The sequence below is a fragment of the Aquila chrysaetos genome, chromosome 2 (genome assembly GCF_900496995.4).
Source record: "Aquila chrysaetos chrysaetos chromosome 2, bAquChr1.4, whole genome shotgun sequence".
Classification (NCBI taxonomy): Eukaryota; Metazoa; Chordata; class Aves; order Accipitriformes; family Accipitridae; genus Aquila; species Aquila chrysaetos.
The window spans coordinates 72681160-72705242 of record NC_044005.1 but is presented as its reverse complement, the minus strand read 5'-3'; the positions used below and the strand labels follow the sequence as shown (position 1 = coordinate 72705242).

Genomic DNA, 24083 nt, shown 5'->3' with positions numbered 1-24083 from the left:
GAAACAGCCAGCAGAAGGCTAAGAAAAGTGAAAAGAGGAAAAACATAAGAGAAACTTTCACAAGGAAAAGATAGCTAGCATTTAACCAAAGTATACAATTACCTAGATCACCACAATGGCTGCCAAGGGAAAGTCATACACAATAAAGCAAATCATGACCTGCATCTCTGACAGTCAGGCCCACCACACCAGAGTCAGCTGCAAGTGCTGAGTCTGCCAGCAGCATGCTAAACACAAATTTGAATTTAGGAACATATGAAATTATTGAGCAAATGGACTTGATTTTGACTTAACTACATCACTTTTCCCTTCACCTTAGCAAATGAGTATTATAATCAATACTGATGTCACACTACAGCCAAAACAATTCACAAGCAAACCTTGGAAAGTTTGAATTTTAATTTGTAAGTGCTCCACTTGAAACATGAACTAAATGACACACCATTGTAGACCATGACAGATTTAGCTGAGAACACAGTGATCTTTCAGAAGGTCAAACAAACACAAATTGCTCAAAATTATAGAGTTTTAAAGATGTTTAAGTAAAAAGAGCATGTCAACCAGACCTTCAAACACTATTGAGATAATCTTCTGCTTGACTCTGATGATTTCCTTCAGTATGAAGAACTGTGGTTCATTTTAAAGAAAGGGTGAGTTAGGGAATGCATTAAATTAGGGATTCTCAAAACGCGGTCCACAGAGCAATTTCTTATGCTCTGAACCTTGTGTTAGGAAGGTGAAAATGCATCAATTTTATCTGAAAGGGAATACTCAGAAGAAGAGCAAACACATTACAGGGTAAAGCCAAACCGGCGACTTCCATAGCAAGATTATGAACAAGGGAGCGTCAGCCAACTGGGCGTGATGGGGAAGAGTATAGTAACACATGAAGGAGTATGCACTTCATGCATGGTAATTAATACTACCTGCTTGCCCAAGTTTCTTTTGCACAGGAACCAGAGGTTGTGCACATCCAGGTAAGGTCCCAACATGGACTCAAAATGCAGATCGGGCACAAGCCAAGACTGAGGAGCTAGAAAGTATTTCCAGGTCCCACAGCTCAGCCCCAGCTTTGGGATGCAGATGCAGAAAACACATTCTGCTAAAGATCCTGGCGCTTGGGCTATTTTAGGTATACACATTGAATGCAGGGCTAGAACTCCAAATATTTTAACAAACAAGGAAAATATGAACAAACGCCTTATTTGACATGTGAGAAGAACTATTTTATGCATCATGTTCTAATAATAAATTTAACTACTTTCTGTATAGGAAAAAAAGAAGCAGGAAAAAGAGCTGTCTTGGTATAGGTCCATACCATGACATATAAAACCAAAACATTGAAAGCTTAGTCCTGTTGTGGTTTTGGTGGGGGCAGAGGCAGGGGTTGCCAAGTATGATAGATTCTTTCAGGCTGCTGACATCTCACATATGAAATCACAGAGACAGAGAAAATCACGTAGGCACAGCACTAGGCATAGAAAATTATTAGGCAAATACTTAACAACCCAAATCTCGAAAAGAAATTTTGAAAAACTAGTTCACTCATCTCAAGATGAGTTTTACCACTCATGCAGTGAATTCATAAAACTGCAATATTAAAGGCAAGTAGTCCAGGCAGTTATAAACTTATACAATACTATGCTAAAAATAAAAATGATCAGGAACCTAACAACTCTGTCTTCCTTTCATAAGCTACTGACCTTTATTTCTCCCAAGATGAAGTTCACAGTGGAATTCGCCAATGAACAGCACAAATGTATCACATACCTTGAAGTCACAGCTTCCATGAATTCATCAAGAAGATCATCATAGGCTTGACCTCTGATTCTCTTGTGTCTCAGCCCAATATACAAAGGATCTTTCAGCAATGCCTGTTAAAAAAAATACGTTTGAACTATTACATGAGCAAGTTACACTAGTACACTCTAAGTTAATAAGAAGGGGACAACAATACTGTGTTTGAGGATTAACTCAAGCATATGAGGTACATATCAATTTATCCACCTCTATATAAAGACTGAAGAAACGCAACAAAGAGATTAAAGAAACACCCTTTTGTATCAAGGAAAAGGGATACCCTAGTCTCAGAGGAGGTGTATTGTTTCCAAGTGAAAAAGTAAGAGTTTATTCTGGGAAGTCAGGTTTCAAAAATATCTTTTAAAGCATTACTTAGTACTTTTCTCTTTTTCCTTTACATCCTGACAGTGCCTTGATATTTAAAAAAAGCCATTTTCTTTACTTTTATCATCACGTTTCACAAATCTCTCCCAGAGTCCTTCATTTCAACTGTGTTGATGAGCTGATACTCAGAAAACGTGCTGCTTTCTAAAATTCAATATGCCAAAACATAACCAAGCTTTTGACCTTTTCCTTCCAAGCTACTAGAAGGTCTTGTTTTGGTCTGATGCATTTCCAAATTTTAACTTACAAATTACTAAATGTGTTCAAAGTGTTTTGCAATCACTTTTGACAATTCACTCCAGCTACAGCAATTCCCTAGTCTCAACACTTTAGCGGGCTCTCCCAGGATCCCTCTTTGCTATTATTTTTCACAGGCCTCTGAAAATGAATAAAGTTATTTCTCCGTTGTATCTAGTGTGCAATCCTCCCACACATGCCCAAACAGCTTGTAGAATCAGTCAGGAGCTTGACTAAACATTTTTCATCCAAAAACAACTTGCAAAACCAACACGGCTGCAGAAACTTGTACAGTAGCTTCGATTAGGAAAACACAGACCACCTCTCCTTCCAGGAGACAGCCTCCAATGTACAACATGAAGTAACATGGCCAGAAAGCTTGCTCGGCATTGCTTCAGGCTGGGAATCAGAAATCTGATTTCTGTATTTTAGAGAAGTGCCTAAATTCCCTTCACAGCTTTGCTATGTTGTACAACTGAAAAATCCTTCGGGTCACAAGCCCCAGTTGGGGACTGATTTGACTCAGTAAGAAACTTAAAACCTTTGGTGGTATTCTGCCTCCCCTGGGAGTATCCTGATGGAGACCTACAGATGAAGGTGTTTGTCTCTCCCTCACTTTTCTGCCTACTTCCATAAAAAATTAAAGATATCAGATTAGAACATTTAAAAAATCAATACAAAAATTCAGCAGGATTAAAAGCTGATTTTTTCTAAAATTGTTGCTAAATTCATCACCATTTCAAAACAAACTATTTCTAATACACTACTTAGAGACCTTCAGAAGTTTTTAGCTGAATTGTTTGAATTGGAGAACAAATAAAGCTCAAAATTAAAATTGCTTTGTAAATGAAAGTGAAGTCATTACATTGTAAGCATTTTATTTGTTCCTTTCAGCAATTCTACGTAGCGTTCGTGTTTAAGTAGGATATTCTTTGGCTGGAATAATTTTAGCTGCGTATTTACATTATTGTAGGTATTCTAGCAGCAACATCAAAATCATAATTATGTACCTATTCCAGATACTGCAGGAAAAATTGGCAAGAGCTTGATGTCAGGTGCCTTCCAAAGCAATTTTCTCTTTTGTATGCTCTTCTTTTTTTATATAATCATTTCCAATTTTGTAGTCAAGAACTATTTCTGGAATTATTTTTTCATCTCCATTTTGAGTTTGCCTGGTTATTTAAAATGACCTCAGGAAAATCTGACAAATCAAGGATAATTCTATTTTTCTGGGAGATAAATTCATAGGAATTGCAAATGAACTGTTTAGCAATGTGAAATCTTAAGAGAAATCCCGTGGGAGTTGCCTCATGCTTCCCACCAGACTGAGCGTGCAAGGTTGGAAAGCAGAATTGCCAAGCAGCAGGAGCCTCTGTCAGGAGCATCGCAGTAGGACTCAGAAACAGGAATCCCAGTTCTAAAATCCCATTGCCACAGCTTTCCATACCAGTAGGCTTCTGCTACTCTGTGTCCTGTGCAAGCACACCGCGTGCTCCACAGTCCAATTCAGTGTAAGTAATTTATCCCCTTTCCAACTCCCGTAACTCTTCTTCCTAAATTGATTTGCTCTTTTGACATACTTCCACAAGCTTTTTATTAAACAATGTCTGTTTTCTCATTTTGTAAAACAATGCTCAAAATGAAAAGAAAAAAAAAATCTTTGGTCCCTTTATTTTTTAAATTCTGAAGACATGTTTCCATGTCCAGACTGAGTCATGCTGATTCCTTCAAGAAGCCAGCTTAAGTTGGGCAGTGATTCTGTGAAAGTTCAAGAGAAACAGCCATTCACAGTTAGACTGTTTAAAAAGTGCTAAACAAGCCACAGGTCTGCCTTGAAACATAGGCTCCTATACTCCTTTTGCCACTTTTGCATCTTTCATGTCTGCAAACTTTTAAATCTATAGCCAACACTAAACAGCTCCATTTAGAAGACCACTACATGAATTTATTCACATATCTTTGATGCCGAAATTTAATGTGGAATATTTAAAACAATTAATACAATGTTTCTGGGATATGTTTAAAATTCCAGCCTGGGAAGTCTCACAGGCGGAGACAATTAATTCAGTGACACATCTCTGATGAAAAGCTTGGCCAGCTATATACCCAGAGTTCAAAATTCCTTTACAGCTCAGTGCATTCTCCTTCACAAACGTTACAGTTCGACAAGAAATAGCCCCAAAAAGTTCCTTTATAGTCCTGTTTGGAACAACGTATGAAGAAACCCAGGGTGCAGACAAAAGAATGAAACATTCAGCAAGTGAAAAGAACAGTGGTCACGTCTGAGCCCTGAGTAGCAAACCATTGTGGAGCCGCTCCCTTTCCAAAGGGCGCTGAAGAATGAATAAGCTGCTTAAGCACATTACCCCCTTATTCAGGTCAACACCATGCAAACCAGGTCCGCAGTGGTTGTTGTTTTTTTTTTTTAGAGGGTTCACACATCTTGAGAGATTAACATTTGCTATCGACCATTTCATGGCTTTCAAAACAGATTACTGAAAAGAAAGTTCCATCCTACAATTGAGTATGTCAAGCTGACATGATGATTAGGTACTTCTCCTCAATGACTTGGGTTTCTTTTGTTCCCCAGCTTGTTGTCAAAGCTTAAACTTTGTTTTGTTCTTTTGGAAATCGAATCTCCATCAAAACATAACTGCTTTTTTCAGCTTAGTGGGTTTGTTATGCGTATTAAATGATACTGAAAAAAGTTGACGCCAGTTTATTTTTAGACACACTTATTCTAAGGCTAAAAAAAAAAAGGTTCTAAAACATTCAGGTTTAGCAATGTGGTACATTCAAGCTTTAACAGAAATAAGGTTTTACAAGAATAAAAGGCTTAATTGAGGTTCTGGTACTGGAAATATCATGTAGATCTACTTAGAATTAGCTGTGTAAAATAACAAAGAGTTCTTTGAACGCCACCTGAGTGTATTAAAACTGTAATGACCTTTGGGGTTTTAAGAAAAAGGCAAGCCGTTTATACCATCTTACTTGTGCACGCTTATAGTAAAGAGATCAGCAAACCATCAAAGTTCAAGCAAGGCTTGAGCTGTGCACCTGGCTCTAATTTAGCTACAAAAGCCAAACCAGCAAGAAACAGAAAATTGCACACTTATATATTTCATCAATCGAGAACAAACATGTTGAAATGTCATCTATTCTCAAACTTGGCACCGAGACGTTTCTTTGGAACAGATACATATTTTAATGAACAGCTTCATGGAAAATCGGAGGTGAAGAACCGCAAGACACTGGGCCTTTCCACGCACAAAGATGGCAGCACAAAGCATCCAGAACCTCTCAGTGCCATCTAGAAAGTGTTTAGTGTATGGTAATGCTTCAGAGCAGCAACTCCCCCCATGCCGTTAAAATGTCAAAACCCTCCAGTTCTACAGGGGGAAATGATTTGCATTAGAGCCACAGTTATAAAATTAAAGGAGAACTACATTTGTATGGGACATCAGAAGCTTTGGGACAAAGAAATGCCACGTGCCAGAAATGAAACACATTTCAGAGTATGATTGGTCTAACAGGGCACACAGTTACCAAGAAAACCAAGGGAATGCTGTTGCTTTTTCAAGTGTTAATATTTTCTTATATTAATACACTATAAATTCTTTCTGTAAACTTCTTCTTGTCTCTGTTTTCACAGGTTGGGGAAGGGCTGGTGAGCACAGGGGAATTTCTGTTCTCCAGGAAAGTCAGACATTTCAAACTTTTTTCTTTGGTTCCACAAGACTGAAATTTCACTCGATGTGAAACTTCTTCCAATAAAAGAGTTAGCCAGTCAGAAACAACGTCAATGTTTTGGACTTAACTTCAGCTTCTATCAATACTAATTACCCGGTAATCAATCTGCGTTCATTTAAATTTTGGGTTTCTAAGCTCTAACATGCTGAATCACAATTTTCTGTCCTGCAAGAACTGCTTACAGCTGCAAAGCGTTTTTTATGGCATTAGGAAGAATGTACAAGATTTCAATTTATATTAGACTAGGAAGCCTTTTTTTTCTTTGAATAAGCTTATTTTTGAAGTCTGAAATACAGGATGATGTCCTTAAAACATGTAACAGATTCTGTGTTTCCAAATGCTAACTGAATTTCGGATGTGCTGAATGCTGCAAGTAACACTGATGCTAATTAGGTTTGAGGATGTAGAATACTTTGCAAAAAGAAGTTTCATAATCAGAGAGCTAAAGATTTTTTTAAATTTTTGTTTTCTTTGAACTACACTGGCCCCATGACATACTAAGAAGAGATCATGGCCCCTCCTATCTACAGGCTAGACCTTTGTCAACACATTTGCAAACTGCAAGGGGCCTCTTGCACAAGAAAAAGGGGGCCTTATCCTCTGTTTCGCCCCAGAAGAAGGAGACCTCATCTTCGGGAGTCTCAGCTAACACTGTATCTGGACATCCTCAACAGACAGGTACTGGCTTACAGAGCATCACCTCTCTTTGCACCTCAGTTTCCTCCAGAGGATCCCCCATAGGACAGGAAGTCACAAAAGATCCCAAAATAGGAGGCCAAAAAATGGGTATCACGATGGGTCATTCTAGGTCTAGATAAAGGAAGAAACACCCCACACATTGGACATGAGTTTAAAAAGTTGAGCCCAGCTGTGCTGGACTTGCCAAACCCAGGTGGCTGCCAGTGCCTGAGACACAAAAGATATTGTGCATGCAGACAACAGCTGTATTATAATTAACATTTTCCCATCTGTAACCCTAAAAACATCACTGAAAATTCTGTTGTCTGTCCAGACAAAATTCTAGACCTGTGACAGTCAAGAATTTAAGAGAAAATACATTCATAATGTTCCTTTGACATCAGTCTTAAATACAATGCTGGCAAGGAACAGTTTATGTGGAAAAAAATTAATAGCAAGGAACATTATGCATCTTTGAGAGTTCAAAATATAAATCTTTATTAATACTCCGACGAAGCAATATCCTGAAGTAACAGAAAGGAAGTTACAGTATTTCAGATTTTGTTTAAAATAATTTAAGATTTTGCTGAAAAATATAGAGAATATGTTCTCTTCCACACGTGCGCAGTGATCCTACAGTTTTTCACAGCTACACTAGACGTTTTCAGTTATTTCTCCTTAAAGACGGGCTTGACTTATCCCATCTAACTTTTCTATACTTTCATAAGGTTGTTTATCTGTCAATATGACCTTTACATCCTTTGCTTGCCTTCTGCTCAGGAAGCTTACCAATTTCTTAACCTGAAGAGGAATTGCCAGTCGTAGCTTTGACTGCGCACTCAACCACGCTGCTTATATTCTAGTTATTTCCCACGCACGCAGACAGCTTTACCCAGCTGAAAAATTGCCAGCTCCAGCGAACTTTAATTTAACAACAAAATAAAAATCACTCTAATGGCTGGAAAGAATGCTTCATGAAGGAATCTCGTAACACACTATGAAACTACCACAGCCTGTCCCCAAGCAAGAGACTGCAGAAAGCCCGGCTGTGCCAAGGACATTCCGTGGGTTGTTTCCGGCGCACGTACGTGGCACCGAATAAAGGTCCCAGCGTGCGAGGGCTGCGGGCAGACGGCGGGCTGCGTGCCCAGCGGGCGCCATCCCTCTCGCACGGCACGGCACGCTCCGCCTGCATCCCTCCTTCCCTTGTCTCGGGTACCAGGAGGGCTCTCCCAGAAGTCAGACTCGTTCCCTTGCACGAGCACGCAACGCTAAAGACCGTTCGGCCCCCTAAGGGTAACGTTTACAAACGTACATCAAATACACAAAACAGCGCAGGCTACGCGAGCTGTTGTTAGCGAGGGAGCACCAAGTGCAAAATCCAAAGAGGAAAAGTTGCTGCAGCAAGAGGCAAGATGCACTTGATTTTTCAAGAGGCGGTTGTGCTGTCTGCTCTTCGAGTCAGGCAATGCATTGGTGTTTGTGTCTGCGAGTTTGTGGAATCAAGTGATGGGTGAAAAGCTCAAGGGCTGTTGACAGTGCAGGGGCGGGTAGCAGTGTTGCCTTCCGGCTTGAGTCTGTTAGGTACATCTGACTCGCTCTCAGCTTACCTCCAAAATACCGGAAATTATAAAATACTTTTTAGAAATCAAAAGTTTATCTCATGATTTTTAGGTGTAATTCAAGATGTCCAAGCACTTGAAACTCACAATACCAGTAACAGCCAGGTGCCCATCAATGATGCATATGCCTAAGGAAGTTGCTTTCTAGATTGACTTTTCCATTCCCAACAACCCGGGATTCACAGGGACACCTGAACTTCTCTTCTGGATCGGCTCTGAAAATTACAAGTAATACACAGTATAGCTATGCTAACTGTATTTTTGCCACACTTTATATTGAATACTAAAAATTTATTTTTTTTTAAAAGGCAATAATACATCGGACGTCAGATGAATTATATCTTTTTCAGAGCAATTAGGCTTTTGTTCCACCTGCTCACCTTTCCAGTACACAGTATAAGAGATTCACACAAAAGTGATAAAGCTCTTCCAGCAAGTTTCCATTGCTATTAAAAAAAATTTCTTGCAGTAAAATTAATTGGAAAATCTAGCAAAAACTGCTCTGCGCACCTTGTTCTTTATGGCAGTTTCCTATTAGGAAGGACCTGGGAATACAGCTGAGCAGTGAAGCACGCCCCAGACTACATCTTTGCTAGCCAACAGATAAAGCAAAAAACAATGGTCTTTCCCTGAAATTTAAATGCTGTTGGAGCTTTTTTCAGGTAAAACTGCTTACGCTGATGCTTTTCAACCAGCTTAACTTCTAAAAACTATTAGAAGCAAATATCATAGAACTGCCATCACTGAATCTGCAGTACAAGCCATGTTCTGTTCTTAAGGAGAAAAGCAGGCGTTTTCCTCAGGACTGGATTACATGTTGTTCATCAAAGTACTGTAACTGAAGGAAAAAGCCCTGCCGTCAAAACCAGCAAGTTAGTTTGTCAATTTTTCATACTAGAAAATGACAAACTAAAGAGGTTTTCAATCATAAATGTACAATTGTGCCAACATATTCTGTTAATTGAAAGTTAGCTTCAAAACTGAAATCATAAAGCCCTTGTGAGGCTGATCTTTATAGCACTAGAGTTCTTTTCCTAGTACCATGCTTGTGTACCACCACCACATGGATGCATCAGGTCCTTCTTTTAAATCTACATTTAACTTCTACACCAAGTAGCAGCTATGCCAAGCAGGTCATTATTAAGGCACTTCATTACCAGGAGGAAGGGGAAACAATTTCTAATCTTGGACTTTCCTTAATTTATACAAAAGAAAAAGTATAGAAAGATCTATTTTCTGTGTGACTTGTTCCAATCTGAAAATAATGGCATGCTGTGTACGAACAGGGCACTGTCACCACGGGTGGAATACAGAGGCAGCTGTATTCCAGGGATGAGCACTAAGTGAAGACAAGCAACATATCTACAGTAACGCACTTCAATGATCATTTCATTTGCTCTTTACTGCAAAACTTTAAAAAAAAATGTTGAATTTACATCTCCCAGCAGATGCCTGAAAGTTTTGTAGGCACAGCCAGCACAAAACTTCCCTGAATTTTTTATTTTATCCTTATTTATTGTTTGAAGGACCCTAGATAAATTTAAGTAAAATTTACCAGAGGTTTTCTAACTCTTCTTCCTCACCATCATCATCTGACTATAACCTGTCTTTTTCTCCATAGACAGAAATATGTGATTGCACACAAACAGTTATGGGTATTATTTCAATGCATATTAGTTACAGGTATTATTTCAATGTGTATTTTCTGGTTGTGCTAATAAGCTAAAAAACTCTCCCAGTTCCTCAGCTTGACAATTATGTTTTGAAAGAGCTTTATAAATGAAATAAGAGCAAAAATCCCTCATCTCTCATGTAACAGGATAAAGTCAAGAGTGGCTGAAGGATGCCCTGGGCTGAGGAAGCTCTTAGGAGGAGTCACTAGTCCCAACCAGCCATGAGAAAACTCTGCTCTAGGCAATTCTGACAAGCTCTGAAAAGTGCAGCTTCCCACTAACACAGCTCAGACAACAGCCTGCTCCTCTCCCTACAAATTTTTCTCTCTTCCTTAGACATAGCACATTAGTCCCATTGAATACTGCTTTCTGCCTCTTCCTCGGGAGGTTACAAACGATTTTGCAACAAAAGAGCATCACCACAATGTCTAAGGTGGTACTGCTGCACTAAGTCAGGCTAGCATGCATCATATGATCCGCTGCCAGAACCGTATCTAGCAGAGTTAGTAAGGACATCAGAGAGGCCTAATTCATTGTGTATTTTAAGAAAAATAAAATAAACAGCAAGACAAATACTCTGCATTATGATTAACAGTCTCAGAGAACTCTCCTGATGTTAACATCTGTCTGCAGGGACAGGGACGATGCCAGTTCCACAAATGCCTGTAATTTGAGTTGGAACTTGGAAGACACTCAGAACCATGGTTTCGGAACAGCATTTCATCAGACACAATTTTAGGATGCATAACTCTTTTATACAGTAAAACTGAAAACAAATGGTTGTCTGCATGCCAGTGGCATTTCTTGAAAAACTTAATCATTTGCCTACTGAGAAAACAATAGTCCTGAAGAATCCAACATCATTTAGGACTTCAGCAGATTATGCTGCATATAATCATTAATATTTTAACATACAAATAACAATCAGAAAGCAAAGAAATCTGAGAAGTCTCTTGTATTTTATTCATATATTTTTCAGACCACCTAACAAGAAATCTCCTAAAACCCCTGACATCTACTTTCTATAAAAGCTTTTACTGAATCCCAGGAAAATCATTAAACTCTCTACACAACCGACCTTCAACAGCCCCCATACAGTTAACGACTATCATTTCTTCTTCATGAACACCAGCAGCTACATGGCTAAAATCTCAATCTGCATGTCCTGTCACGCATCAAGAAACATTTAACAATACCCTCAATGCTACATTTTGAAATATAGCTGATGGATAATGGGAACTGCAAGCTATAGACATAGATTGCCACAACCAAACTTTCAAAGTTTATTGCTCACCAAAAACATGAGGGAGGACGTGCTGGACCCTACTTGAGGGTCCAGCACTAAGTGCTTATAATAAATCACAGAAGGTGGCCAAACAGTAATATTTAAGAAGGGCCAAAACAGTACCCACGGTAGCCTACATAGTACCCTAAAAACAAGTCTAGCCTCAGTGAAACTTTTTATAGAAGTTGAAGACAATTTTCTTTTCTTTCTTCCTGCAAAGTTACCAGGAGTGTAGCTATCGTAATAAATTATCTTCTTCAGCTTAATCAAGAGAGTATGACAAGATACAGCTGCTTAAGGTGGTCCAGACACTTCGAATACATCAAACTTTCCTACACCATTTTTGCAAAGCAACAAACACACATCACTCCCTTTATTTTCATCCACTTACATTTCTAGATTTTGTTTAGGACAGGCAGCTGAAATGTCTGAATGCAAGCAGCCATCCAGCTTTCAAAACCAGACAGAAAAATAAAAAAATCAAACGACAAACCACCAATAACAAAGTGAATCAGAGAAGAGCAACTTCATTCCTTTGAAGATGACATCAGTAAAGTTTTGCTATTAAGTAATAATACTCAGAAGAATGCCATCTTAATAATTTTCCTTCATCTGGTATACGACAAAGATAACAAACTTTAAAAGTCTTAAAGATCTCATTTTCATTTATCTTTAATATTCTATTAATAAAAAGAATTTTGCTAATATTGCATCAGCTCACACATTTTGACAGCACACAAAGCGTCTTGAATCACATAGTTAACTGAATAGAATTTTAACTTATCAACAGATACACCATTTACAAAACTGAAAATCTTGTTCTATGTTATCAGTACACCTCATTTCTATATCAACAGTTCTGATATTTTGTTTTGATCCTTTCTTTTTCATTCACATGTAACTACAAATTTCCATCACTTGTTGTGGCCTCTTCTGAGTTCTATTAAGCTTATGTCTATTTATTTAATTTACTTCCATAAGCTACTCCCACACAGTCCTTCATCAAAATATCTTTGACCCTGACAACCCTGTCTCCTGTGCTGACACTCAGCCATTTTCTTTACTAAAGCCAAATGGGTTGGGATTCTTCCTACATAAACAAGTCACATGAACAACGTCCATTTGACTGACTGGCAATTATTAAACAAGTCTGGTGATATTATTTCGGCGCTGGCATCTCAGCTGTTGCCTATATATCTGTCCTAGCACCAGAAGAAAAAAGGGAAAAGTAGTTCTGTGCACAAAGTAGACCTGCTAGTGCAAGGCCAACATTTGTAAGAGGTCAGCAGGTGACATGTTTTGTCCCAGACACTAGGTCCACTTCCACAGAGGGACAAATGATGCATCTTATTCCACCTTTTGTGATAATAGCTATATTTATGGCTTATTCCCTCTCTTGTCTTCTCTATTGCCTGTCAAATTGCTGAGGAGGCAGATAGCTAGCAGTTACTATTTCAGAAAGAATGGAAGCCAACCAAAACAAACACTATCTGTTGCTGTCTTCTGAGTATGAAGAGTTGGAAATGTCTAACGTATCTTGAAATAAAGTCTGCTGTCAGTTTGGTCTATGGATATTCATGCATGCAATCCAAAATAAGCATTTCCAGATATTAATTTCTCCCCTCTTTTATAGATCCCCTTGTGCTGAAAAGTGAAGTAAGAAGAAATGAAATGGACTGACAGAATTGCCAGTAACATCAGTACACAGCTCTTTTTTTGTAATGTCAGCTGAAACTGAGACTTAAATCCGGTGTCACCATTTAGGTGCTTTCTGCTAAAGCCCTCCCCTCTTCAACTTCTCGGGTCTTAAAAATCATTGCCGATATGCTGTTTGGTAAAAGTGAAAATGTGAAGCACCACCTGGCGTTGTCACATTTTCCATGGTCTAATGAAATATAGTATTCCACAAAATAAATAGTCTTAAATAGCATATTTCATAAAAATAAATGAACAGTCTCAGCAAAAGAATACCATGTATTCCTAGCCAAAATGGCAAAGTTTAAAGGATCACAATGGGTCAAAAGTAACAGACAATTGCTGAGGTCTTCTCACACATTAAGCAGTAGAACGGCATTTCTGAAAGGTACAAAGAGTTTGTTTAATAAGGGGTTGACAGAAGTTCAAAACCAAGTTTTAGTCTCTGTAGAAGCCTCCTGAGCCACATGGCAACAACATGTCAGATGCGGAGAAAGGCAAGTGAAGTGCAAACAGAGTATGAATTCATGTTATCTAAATTAAGAACCTATACTAGGTATTTCAATAGCTAAGCTAGTCTAAGTTCTTTTTATAGTCAAGAGACAAAAAAAGATAGTTTTAAGATACAATTCATCTGATGAATTTGAGACAGCTACTCTATAAGAAGAAGCAAGCGTCTGCTCCTCTTCATAAAATTAGCCTAGGGTGATTAGCTCAGGTTCAGATGACTCTCAAGCTCTGCATCTGTTTCTCAGTCATTCTGAGCTTACCTACTCTGGTGATGGGGCCCCAGATTCTCAGGACTAATAATTCAAACACAAGCTTATAAATGTCCATTCCATTGAATCTTAAGTATGGGAAAGATAAAAGAGAACAGGCAAAAATATTGCTGCCTATGTGGGTATAGTAGAAAAGTCTAGATTTGGGTTTAGTACACAGGCAGTGTAGAAAGGCTGGATGGTTGCAAGATTGCAAACACTAATCTCTAGTATTTTATGGAAGTATAAGAGGACTTTAAGCAGAGGCAACATAGGATGATGGTGGATGTAAATCTGGCACTGAAATATATAATAATATATCATTTTATACAACATGCATATTAAAAATATAATATGAACTTGAAAGTCTCCTTTAATTTAATAACACTAGAACAATTGGATGAGTTTTAACAATTGCAGTAACCTTCCGTTGTACAATGACAACAGTAAGCCCCCAGTGGAAAAAAAAAAAAAAAAAAAGCTTTGCTCTGTTGCTCTGTTGTTTTTTTTATTTATTTAAAAAGGATTGTAAGTATTTTTCCAACTGAAAGGAAATGTAGATCAAGATATTTTTCATCCCCCTATTAGGGCAAAAGGAGACAAGCATTATAATAGTAGTAAGGTAAACACAGAAATGTCTTTCTATTATTATAGTAAAGAACAAAGCCCAGTACAAGGGAATGCAGCATTAAACAAAATGCTGATAGTGTACATACTATGAAACTGAGAAAAATATTTAAAGAGAATTAATGTTTAAAAGTCAAGCCCATTTATATTTGAGTTTTATTGGTAAAACTGCTGGTACTCATAGCTGCTGATCTATGCCTAAGAAAATATGAGAAAAGCTTCTAAATGAAAACAAGGAAGGTGATGTAATACATTCCCCTGGGAATACCATGGTAAAGAATAGCAAATGATCTTCTACATTTGCAAATAAGTCAACACAGTTAACAGCTCTAAATATGGTGGGAAATGCTGTTCCCATTTGTACACAATTATTTCATAAAAGGGGTAGGCAACGTTTTGTATTTCAGCTCTCTTAATACATGATTAGTAGAATGCATCCCTTAAGAAGCACCAGACATCTATACACAGTCTTCTACTGAAGGCTTAATACAACCAAGGAAATACATACTAAGGCAGAATATACAGAAGAAATAGGAATTAAAAAAAAAATAAATAAATTGCAGAACACTATGGACAAAATAGAAGACAAATTCAAAAATTCTTCAAAAGGCAGTCTTTAAAAGACTAAAACACACTGGAAACCTCAATATCTTGGGTAAATTTAGACTCTCAAGATTCCCTCCCTGGAACCCCACCTCCAAAACACGATGCAGTCACTTCAGACAAGGGTTTTAGCCCACAGAGGGTAGAAAACCTTCCTGACTAAAGCCATATGCAGTTTTGAGGGTATACTTGAAAGTATAAACTGGGAAATGTATTATTTGAGTATTCAGTAAAAAAAACCATTTGATTCTTAGCCTTTTAATTGCACAAGTGCATTCTGAAATATAGTGACTTCCACTATTAAAACCAATGAAAATAATTGTGTAAAACACACCATCAGCAAATTACTTTCTGATTTCTTGCAAGAAAATCACGATCAAGAGGTCTCTGAATGTTACTGAACTGTATTTTTAAGACTACCTAACAGAGAATGTTAACTGCTAACATGGGTTTCCTTGGCATTCACTCAAAGCTGAGGTCCACCTCAGCAGGACTTTCAGCTCTTACTGGCTCAAGGAGAAAAGCCAACAGTGAACAATGAGCCATTTTCCTTTCCTAAGACTAAAGACAGCAACTGTTTGGCTTGTAAGCTTTTATGTAATTTTCTTTTTTTTGCTTCCTTGCAGTTATTATCTGTTACTCTCCATGAGCACTGCTTGATGCATCTTGTCAGCAAGCATGCCTGCAGACAGCATATTGGATATATTTGGGAAAAAAAGAGACGCTGTGAAAATTGATTATAGCTCTTAGAATAAATCTGGACAGAAGGTAAAGAAACATACGGAGAAAAAAAAGCACAGACAAAATTCAGATGGAAGCTACGATGCAGACTGACACATTTAACAAGATTAAAACAGGAAATGTAGTTTCCAAATAAAACACAGTATTCCAAAATATGGAATATCCTGTGCAATAAAGGCCTCTCTATCCAGTAACCATTTACCACTTCTGTTGATGACAAGCCCTGTGAAAATATGGAATTTTCTAACAGCCCAGATACATTAACTCTATGTATGATGTAATGGATGTATCTGTGTGTGCACAAACACTTCCACATAAATGAATGCCAAGTCTGAATATGCACCTATGGTTAGATTGGGATGGGAATAACTAGCATTTACTGTGATTATTGAAATATAAATAAATATATACAGCAGAATTCTGTATTACTTCATTCCTCCTCTCATCACGTTATAAACAGCAAATTACTCAAGAAATACTACCTCACTTTGTGCGATGCAGTATAATGGGACCAAATATTAGAGTTTGACTGAGGCCCGATTAGAGACACCTTTGGAGACTCTTATTGTTCTGACTCATTATTTGTAATCATGATAATGTCTGTACTAGAATAAAATAATCTGATATATCAAAATTGAAGTTTAACTTTTTTCCACAAGATTCAGAAAAGCACATAAAAAAATTACTATTTCTTCTACATCTCAGTTGTCGAAATAAAGCGAAGAAAACTCAGTATTATGCAAGAAAACACAGAACAAGAATTCTAACATGCTACAGAAGGTGACCTTGGATAAGTATTCACTTAACCACACCTCTCACTACCATCATGGTAAGAATTCCAATATTAACTAACACCAACTTCAGCAACAGTCAACAAAAATGTCACACAGCCCTATTTATTCACTGGCAATGAGGCAACATTCTGAAATTCTGATGGATATTTGCATGTTTAGGTTTTTTTCTTACTTCAGTTGACAGCAAATCATGTATTTTGAAATATTAAATTTTCCAAATAAAATCTCTGGGAAAACTGTAATTGTTGCTAAATATGCCCATGCCTCCACTTGCTCACTATAGTCATCCATATCTAAGGCTCCGTGCCAGTCCACACATCCCAGGGTGTACCTCACCAGCTCAGCAATGTGGGGGCCACAAAGCTTCGTAGGAAACACAATCAGGTGGAAACTCCTGATCCACAGAGAAAAAATACTGAGGCGTGAGAAAACCAAAGTGTTGGAATCCGCTTTATGATTTAAGTGATAATCCCCCCCACCAAATACATAAAGTAAAACCCCAAACCAGTCTATCACACTATTTATCAGTGGGTTTAGAACATCCCACAGATGTGAATCCTTGGAGTACAGGAGGTTTGGGCACAAGTCTGTAGTGCATTTTAACAGAGGAAACATATGTGACATATTACTCTAAGGAAAAAATAAAATAAAGTTTATCGTATCCTATGAAGTACTCACCTCATGTCTACAACAAACAGAAAACTACTCAAGCTATGAAAATATTAATGAGACAAAACCAGCAGTGATAACATATGGCTTACAAAGGCCATTTATTTTAAATACCCATGAAGAAAATACAAAAATGATGATATGTATAAAAACCCAAAGATGACCTGAGGGACATTAGCATTCGCCAACGATATGCTTCTAATGTGCAATGGATAAAGCACTAATATCTAGCTAAAACTCCTATGTAATCATAAAAATAATGAAAATAAAAGAAAAACTCCTCTGTAATAATAAAAATGCCACTCCATTTGAATATTTAAATATAATACAGGCGTTTTCCTTCAGTTTTTCATGAATTACCTTTCCAGTATGTATACTTCAGGACTGCATGATAACTACGTCCTTCACTGAACATGCCACATAAAAACTACTACCCAGAATCTGGAGCATTTTTGAGAGCAATTGAACTTTTATATTAAAAAGTAGATGCTTCATGATAAATAGTAAATATTTTTTGTCACTGTATTACACTCATTTTAAAATAACTGTATGCTCAATAGCACATATAAAAACCTGTGCAAACTATCCTCTCATTCTGATAAAATTTAACAATTTTGACAAATATTTCCTTCTAAGAGTAGACTAGGCTTGTCAAGCCATTGCTTTGAATATACAATACAACACAAGATCACATACATAAACCTTTACTTTTCAATTTATTTCAAGTTTCCCTTGGAGCAAGCTTATTTAATATAATTTCTTGTCTGTTGCCTAAAGCCTGTGATTTCATCTACTCTTCCTCATCTGTTTTTTTACTTTCTATGTGCTCTACTGACAATCCAACCTGGCGAGCTTACAAGACTCACTACCTGAGAAATAGAAAGCTAAAAATTTGTGGAACAGACTAATGTAAAATAATATTTTTGACAGAAAAAGTGAGCTACAACTTAATCAAAAGACTGAGTTTGACATGTGTCAATAACAAATCAGCAGCATACGGCAGAAACATATTCAAATGGTAAATCTAGATTTATTATTACACTTACCAATTCTTGACACATTTGAGTTAAAATACTGAGTCAAAATAATTTTTGGAACTTTCAAGTTGTGAATGTATTACCAGACATATTGTAACGATTCACTAAGAGAACATTAAAGAGGAAGAAAAGGAAAGCTCTCAAAAAAATCACTGAAAAACATCAGCTGTCAGATACTTGTGATCCCCTCAAGCACGTCACCCAACAGCGCCTGTGCTGAGGGAAAATGGTGGGTCTCATAAGTACCATCCCTTCCCAGCTCATTCTTCAGGTTCACAAGCGTAATACAGATGTTGGCACAGTTTCAGGTGTCCCTGTTGTTTAAATAAAGCATGTTTAGGAGCGATGGGTGATGCCATACTTATTTTAGAGGTGGAATCTTCTGAAACACACTAAACCCCCCCAGTTTTGGAAGATGCATCTATAAAAACAGATTGTACTTGCCCATTCCCTCCTCTAACACATATTCAGTCCACTCCAAATAACTGAATAGATTCAAAAGGAGACTACCAATTCCTGCAAATTAAAAAAAATGTGGGGTTTTTTCTTCTGCACAATGGGCTAGACAGAATTGTAATTCAGAAATTACTTTACTTTTCAGTACTTCTGAACACTGAAAAGAGAAAAGAAAAAATTACTCAAGACATTGACTCTAGGAAAAGTAATATCCTACCACAGTATTTTCTTGCCAACTGGAAGCAGGGAGAGGGGATGAAAAAGGAATATTCATGTATTTTCTCCTTTGTTCAAGTGCTGGCAGTGTTCTACTAGGGAAGGCTCTAGCGGCAAGATCTAAGGGGGGAAAGAATTCCACGTGTAAAATAGAACTTAAGGAAAGTGCAATTATCTACTACCACAATGGCATAGACAGGCAGTAGCCAAATGATAAAAAAACCACAGAAGATTTACTCCATCAATAGTTTTACAAATTTTCATGCCTGGAATTCAGCACCATAGGGCCATAGCATTACCTTTGAGCACCTTCCCTGGCCTGTTTTGTGGAACATGGGAAAAAGCCTCTCTCAGTCAACCAGGTTAATTTGGTCAGGGACATTTTACCATAGCTAAATGAAAAGCTGTATATCTAGAAACCTCCTGGTTTGATCACATATAGTGTCATTTCTATTTCAGAAATACTCAAAACTGCTAGGGAACACACTGGAAAACATAACCTAGAAACGAGATTCCTATATATGGACCAGATACAAAACCAGATACTTTTTATATAGACAGGAGCAATCTCTGTTCATAGAGTTCAGGAAATGCTACTGCTGTTTTACAGTAAAACTAATGCAGTCTCTAGTTCTAACAACGTTCATTCAAGGGGAGGACAAAAGGACCTTTCTAAATTCAGAGAGCATTACCATTCCGTAACACATTTACTACACACAAACAACTGCGTAAAAGTGCCCCTCATCTACATAAGAATAACAATTTTGACTGTCTTTTATCTAGAAATCCCTACAGCTGTACACAATTTACATGATTTGTTTGATACATTTATATCTTTAGATTGATAAGATATGAAATTGCAGGTTTCCTCTATACTAATCTTCCTTCTGTCCAGGCTTCTATTTCAGTTGGTTGGAATATGAGTAATAAAAGCAGGTTTGTTTCTGTTTTCTCAACAGTTTCCATTTACACATTCCTGGGTCTTGAATCTTGGAAGGCTGGTACCAGTTCTTATGACAATTGGAAGTAATTTTGGGAAATGCAGAAAGCTAACTAGCACAAGTTGAAGAACTGAGCTTGAATTTGCACCTCAGTTTTTCTGGATTCAGTCCTCCAGCATGGATGCCTGTCATTCCTCCAGAACAGTCAGAACTGCCAGCCCAGTCATGCTCATTGACCTATTTAGGGCAACTGTGAGAACTGCCACATTCCTGCATTTAAATATTTGTAGTAAGTTAAGGGAAAAAATATTCTGAAGCAAGCATGCAGGAAATAACTTGAAATAGCAGCCCACAAGTCCCTGAAGCGTGGCAGACGAAGGAGCAGTAGCTGCCCTAGCAGCTGCCCCGCGTGTTTCTGTCTCTTGTGCACTGTTCAGTATTTCACCGTCTGTATTTGACAGTTATAAGAATAAAGAATGACTTCAGATACATATATGCGCCCATATTAATGGCACATATATATGTCCAGCCAGCTATTTAATTATGTCTACCCAGAGCAAGAGAAGGTTTGCGTGTCCAGCTGCTTTGAAGCCATCGCGGGTGCAGGCAGTGTGACTTCTGACACCGGAGCAATGCCGACGGCTGGCGTGTGGCCGCTGTCCTGGCACTCAGAGCACCAAGGTGACTTCTGCTAGGAACTGCCTGTGTAGAAAGTTCTTCCAACACCAGCTGTCTTGGCTTTTCTGCGTCGTGTGAAAGTACTACTTAAGAGAGTTGAATGTTTTCTACCTAAACTGAAATTTACGGTAAATGGTTTACATTTAAATGCTAACACACAATTAATCTTTCCAAAGCTCCCAGAACTGGTCATTGCCAGTATTGAATTTAAACATGCAATCAGTCCAGGATTGCTCTGGCAGCCCTGAACTTGTCAGAGCTTCTCTTGTAAGATACCAAATAAACACAGTTCTCATTCCTCTGTTAAGCATCCGTTATTAGATTAAGACTTTTATGGTCAGAAGAAACCCTTTCACCACTGGTTTGACTTCTATATAACACAAGCCATCAGTCTTCCTAGATTTCATTCCTGCTCTGGCTGGATAATAGTACTTTAACTAAACCATGTCTCATCTATGACCCTTGGACACTAAAAATACTGCCTCCAAGTCATTGATAAACATATTAAACATTGCAGAGCTGAAAAAAACCCTGAAATACCATAAAACCACAACTTTTTTTATTCCTCACAGAAATACATGTTTTAAATCACATTTTCTCTAGTAACACAGCAGGCCTGCTTTGTTTTTTCATTGGTCCAGTTTCTTAAAAGGAACAGTATGAATTCGAATATGTTTCTGAAGGTAAAATATAAAAGTCAACCAAAAATCTGTAAACTCACTTTAACATTAGATTAAATTTGTTTTTAATAAGCCCATGCTAATCAGCAATAGTTATTTTACCGTCAATTCTTGATTAGTCAAATTTTCTGATTTTACTCAATTCTTTACCTAAGGTTACAGCAACCAGGACCATTGTATTTTAGATAAGAGCCTTAACTTTAATCCAGTCTTCCTGAACTTCTCAATTCATCCCAGCTATAATTAAAAAAACCCAGTACTTCCTCCCCACCCAGCTCAGCATGGTCCAGAAAGCTTTTACTGGAGTTTTTTTTAAAAGAACTGTCCAAAGCATTATTTGGACATTCTGATTTAAGGATAGCTTGACAAATTTTTAAAGCTTTTGTTTAACATATTCATTTGCCGTTAATAAAATGGAAAATAAGACTCTCGCCAAGATAGATAAAACTGACATTCAAAAAATATCTACCATATTTATACTGACAATCTAATAATTCCACAAGTACCACTATTAAGGTAAAGCATTAGGAACAACAGAAAATCTCATTCTTACTGTTCTTAATCAATACAGATTAAGTTTCTTTTCTTTAGTGTCTTTTGCTTTTCTTTTTTTGCCTATAAATCCAGTTTTTGAACTTGATTTCTATTACTGGGTTTTGCTGTCTGTTTTTTTTTTTTTAACTGCCAGTTTTCACATCCCTGTAAGCCAGGCTGATTTTTACCAACAGGCTTGCCTCAACATTGTTTATTTTGTGCAAGTTTAATAACATGTTTTAAGTAGCAAACCATCATCATTCACATTTTAATGTTTAAATGTTTTCCCTTGATTCAGCTTGATTATTTCTATCACCCTTAACCCATCCCACTTAAAGTGCTGAGTACATGTTTCAAGGAGGTCTCCATTAAGTTGTAGTTGCTTGTACCTTGATAACCATTCATTTTTCTTCTGCAATCTGTTTCTTTAACCATTCCAAAGTGATTAACATATACCTCTATAACATTAGATGAATGCCCAGAAGCCAGAGATCACATCACCTCAGAATTTCCAACAATACTTTCATATCAGTACTGAGACTGGTGCCTGAGTAAGTTTTACTTGGATTGAAATCCCACCTGAGAAGCACCATCCTTACACCTGAAAAATACATGGCTACTGGATAAGGCACAACTTTTAGTGAGGTTGTCATGGTCTGTAGTAAATAACTAATACTCCAAATAATGTTTTAAATGTTTTGGATAAAAATGTCTTATCAGCGACTACTTGCCTCCAATTTGTCAATGACTTATGAAACAGGCATATTATTTTTGGCAGTGGTCAACACCACTTCTTTTGGACACTCAGTCCCACACTGATTACATGGAGTAATTTACTAGTTTGGTCACGCAAGTCTTTCTACTAGGTCAATTTTTACTCATAAGTAAGCAGTTTCCATTTCTCTTGCTTATTATCTAGGCAATTGTCTAAAAATGCTTTATTTGCCTCTCTTCTCTTTTCTTGGTTTTATGAGTAGCAAGATAATAGCCCAGCTAGAAATACCTCTGCTAAAGCTAACAGTAATAAGGCTTTTAATAATCATCAGAAATTGAGTGAGTTGCTCCTCAGAGTTACTGGTTTGGGTCCTGTACACAACAAAACAATACGGAATGAAAATTTGTTAAGTTTTTTCTTGCAATCTGCTTTAGAGTAAGATTTAATCTTTCTGGAGAATTCACAGGTTGTGCACAACTGCATCATAGTTGCCAAAAATACATATTTTAAAACTTGTTTTAAAGCACTGAGGCCCCCACAGAAAGGGAAAAGGAACTAATCTAAATGGAAAACATCTGCACATTTCAAAAAACATGTTCAGCATAATTATTATTTATACGTGCTCAAGTTATGAGAGCGATTTCTACTGTGTCTTATTATGGAAAATCCTGGCTAGAGTAAGAAAATATAGCATAAAAATACAGTTATTTGTCCAAGAGGTTTAGATTTTAAAGATAAGGAATTGCAGTGCAATTCCACAGCAGCTTGACCTAATATAACCAGCTTAGCCAGCAAAATGTGATTGTTTTTCAGTCGTTTCAGTTCTCTGCAGTGGCTCACCACCCAGTTACACGAACACCAGCGTTAGGGAGGGAACAGGGATGTGCTGCTGGGGGAGAGGGAGGGTGTTAGAGGGAAGAAATTAAGGGAGCTGGTGCCCCAGGATCCCTGACTGACTAAAGTAGCCAGAAAACTACACCCAAGCTCCCATTAACGAATATTATCAGGCCCATGTAGTCTCTTCAGTCAAGGGGTAGAGCAATAAAGTCCCACCTGTTCATAACCCAACAGCAGAATTCAGAGGTCTTATTCCCAGTTACAGCTGTTGGATAAATGCTTAAACATCTGATCAACCAGTCCCCACGGGAAAAAGCCACCAAACATCTATGTTTTGAAGTGTAGTCCAGCACAACTCTGAAAGAGCAATTGAGCTGCCGTCAGAGTTGACCATAACCCAACCATGATTCACAGCCTTGATTTCCCTCACGCTGCTGACTTCTCCTCAGCTCTGCAAAAACCTAGATGAGCATAAACCACACTGATCCATAAGCTAATGTGATTCCTTGCATCTGCTACGGGACTGAAAAAAACCAACAAAAATAACTCTTTACTTAACCTGGCATTCATTCAAACTTAGTTTAAGGTCTCTTGTACCAGTAAATTTAGCTGGGGATTTTAGACTGTCGGGCAGCACGTGTGTGTCCAAGCTTGATACACACCTGGGCAGGAA

At 37.7% G+C, this 24083-nt stretch overlaps 1 protein-coding gene across 2 annotated transcripts in view; it reads right to left on the bottom strand.

The window, feature by feature from the left end:
- Nucleotides 1-24083, bottom strand: part of ME1 (malic enzyme 1) — a 187561-nt gene that overhangs the window by 77888 nt on the left and 85590 nt on the right. For both annotated transcript variants that reach the window (XM_030040684.2, XM_030040695.2), the window contains exon 6: nt 1771-1874. In XM_030040684.2, the coding sequence (XP_029896544.1) occupies nt 1771-1874 (104 nt within the window). The remainder of the gene's footprint in view (nt 1-1770; nt 1875-24083) is intronic.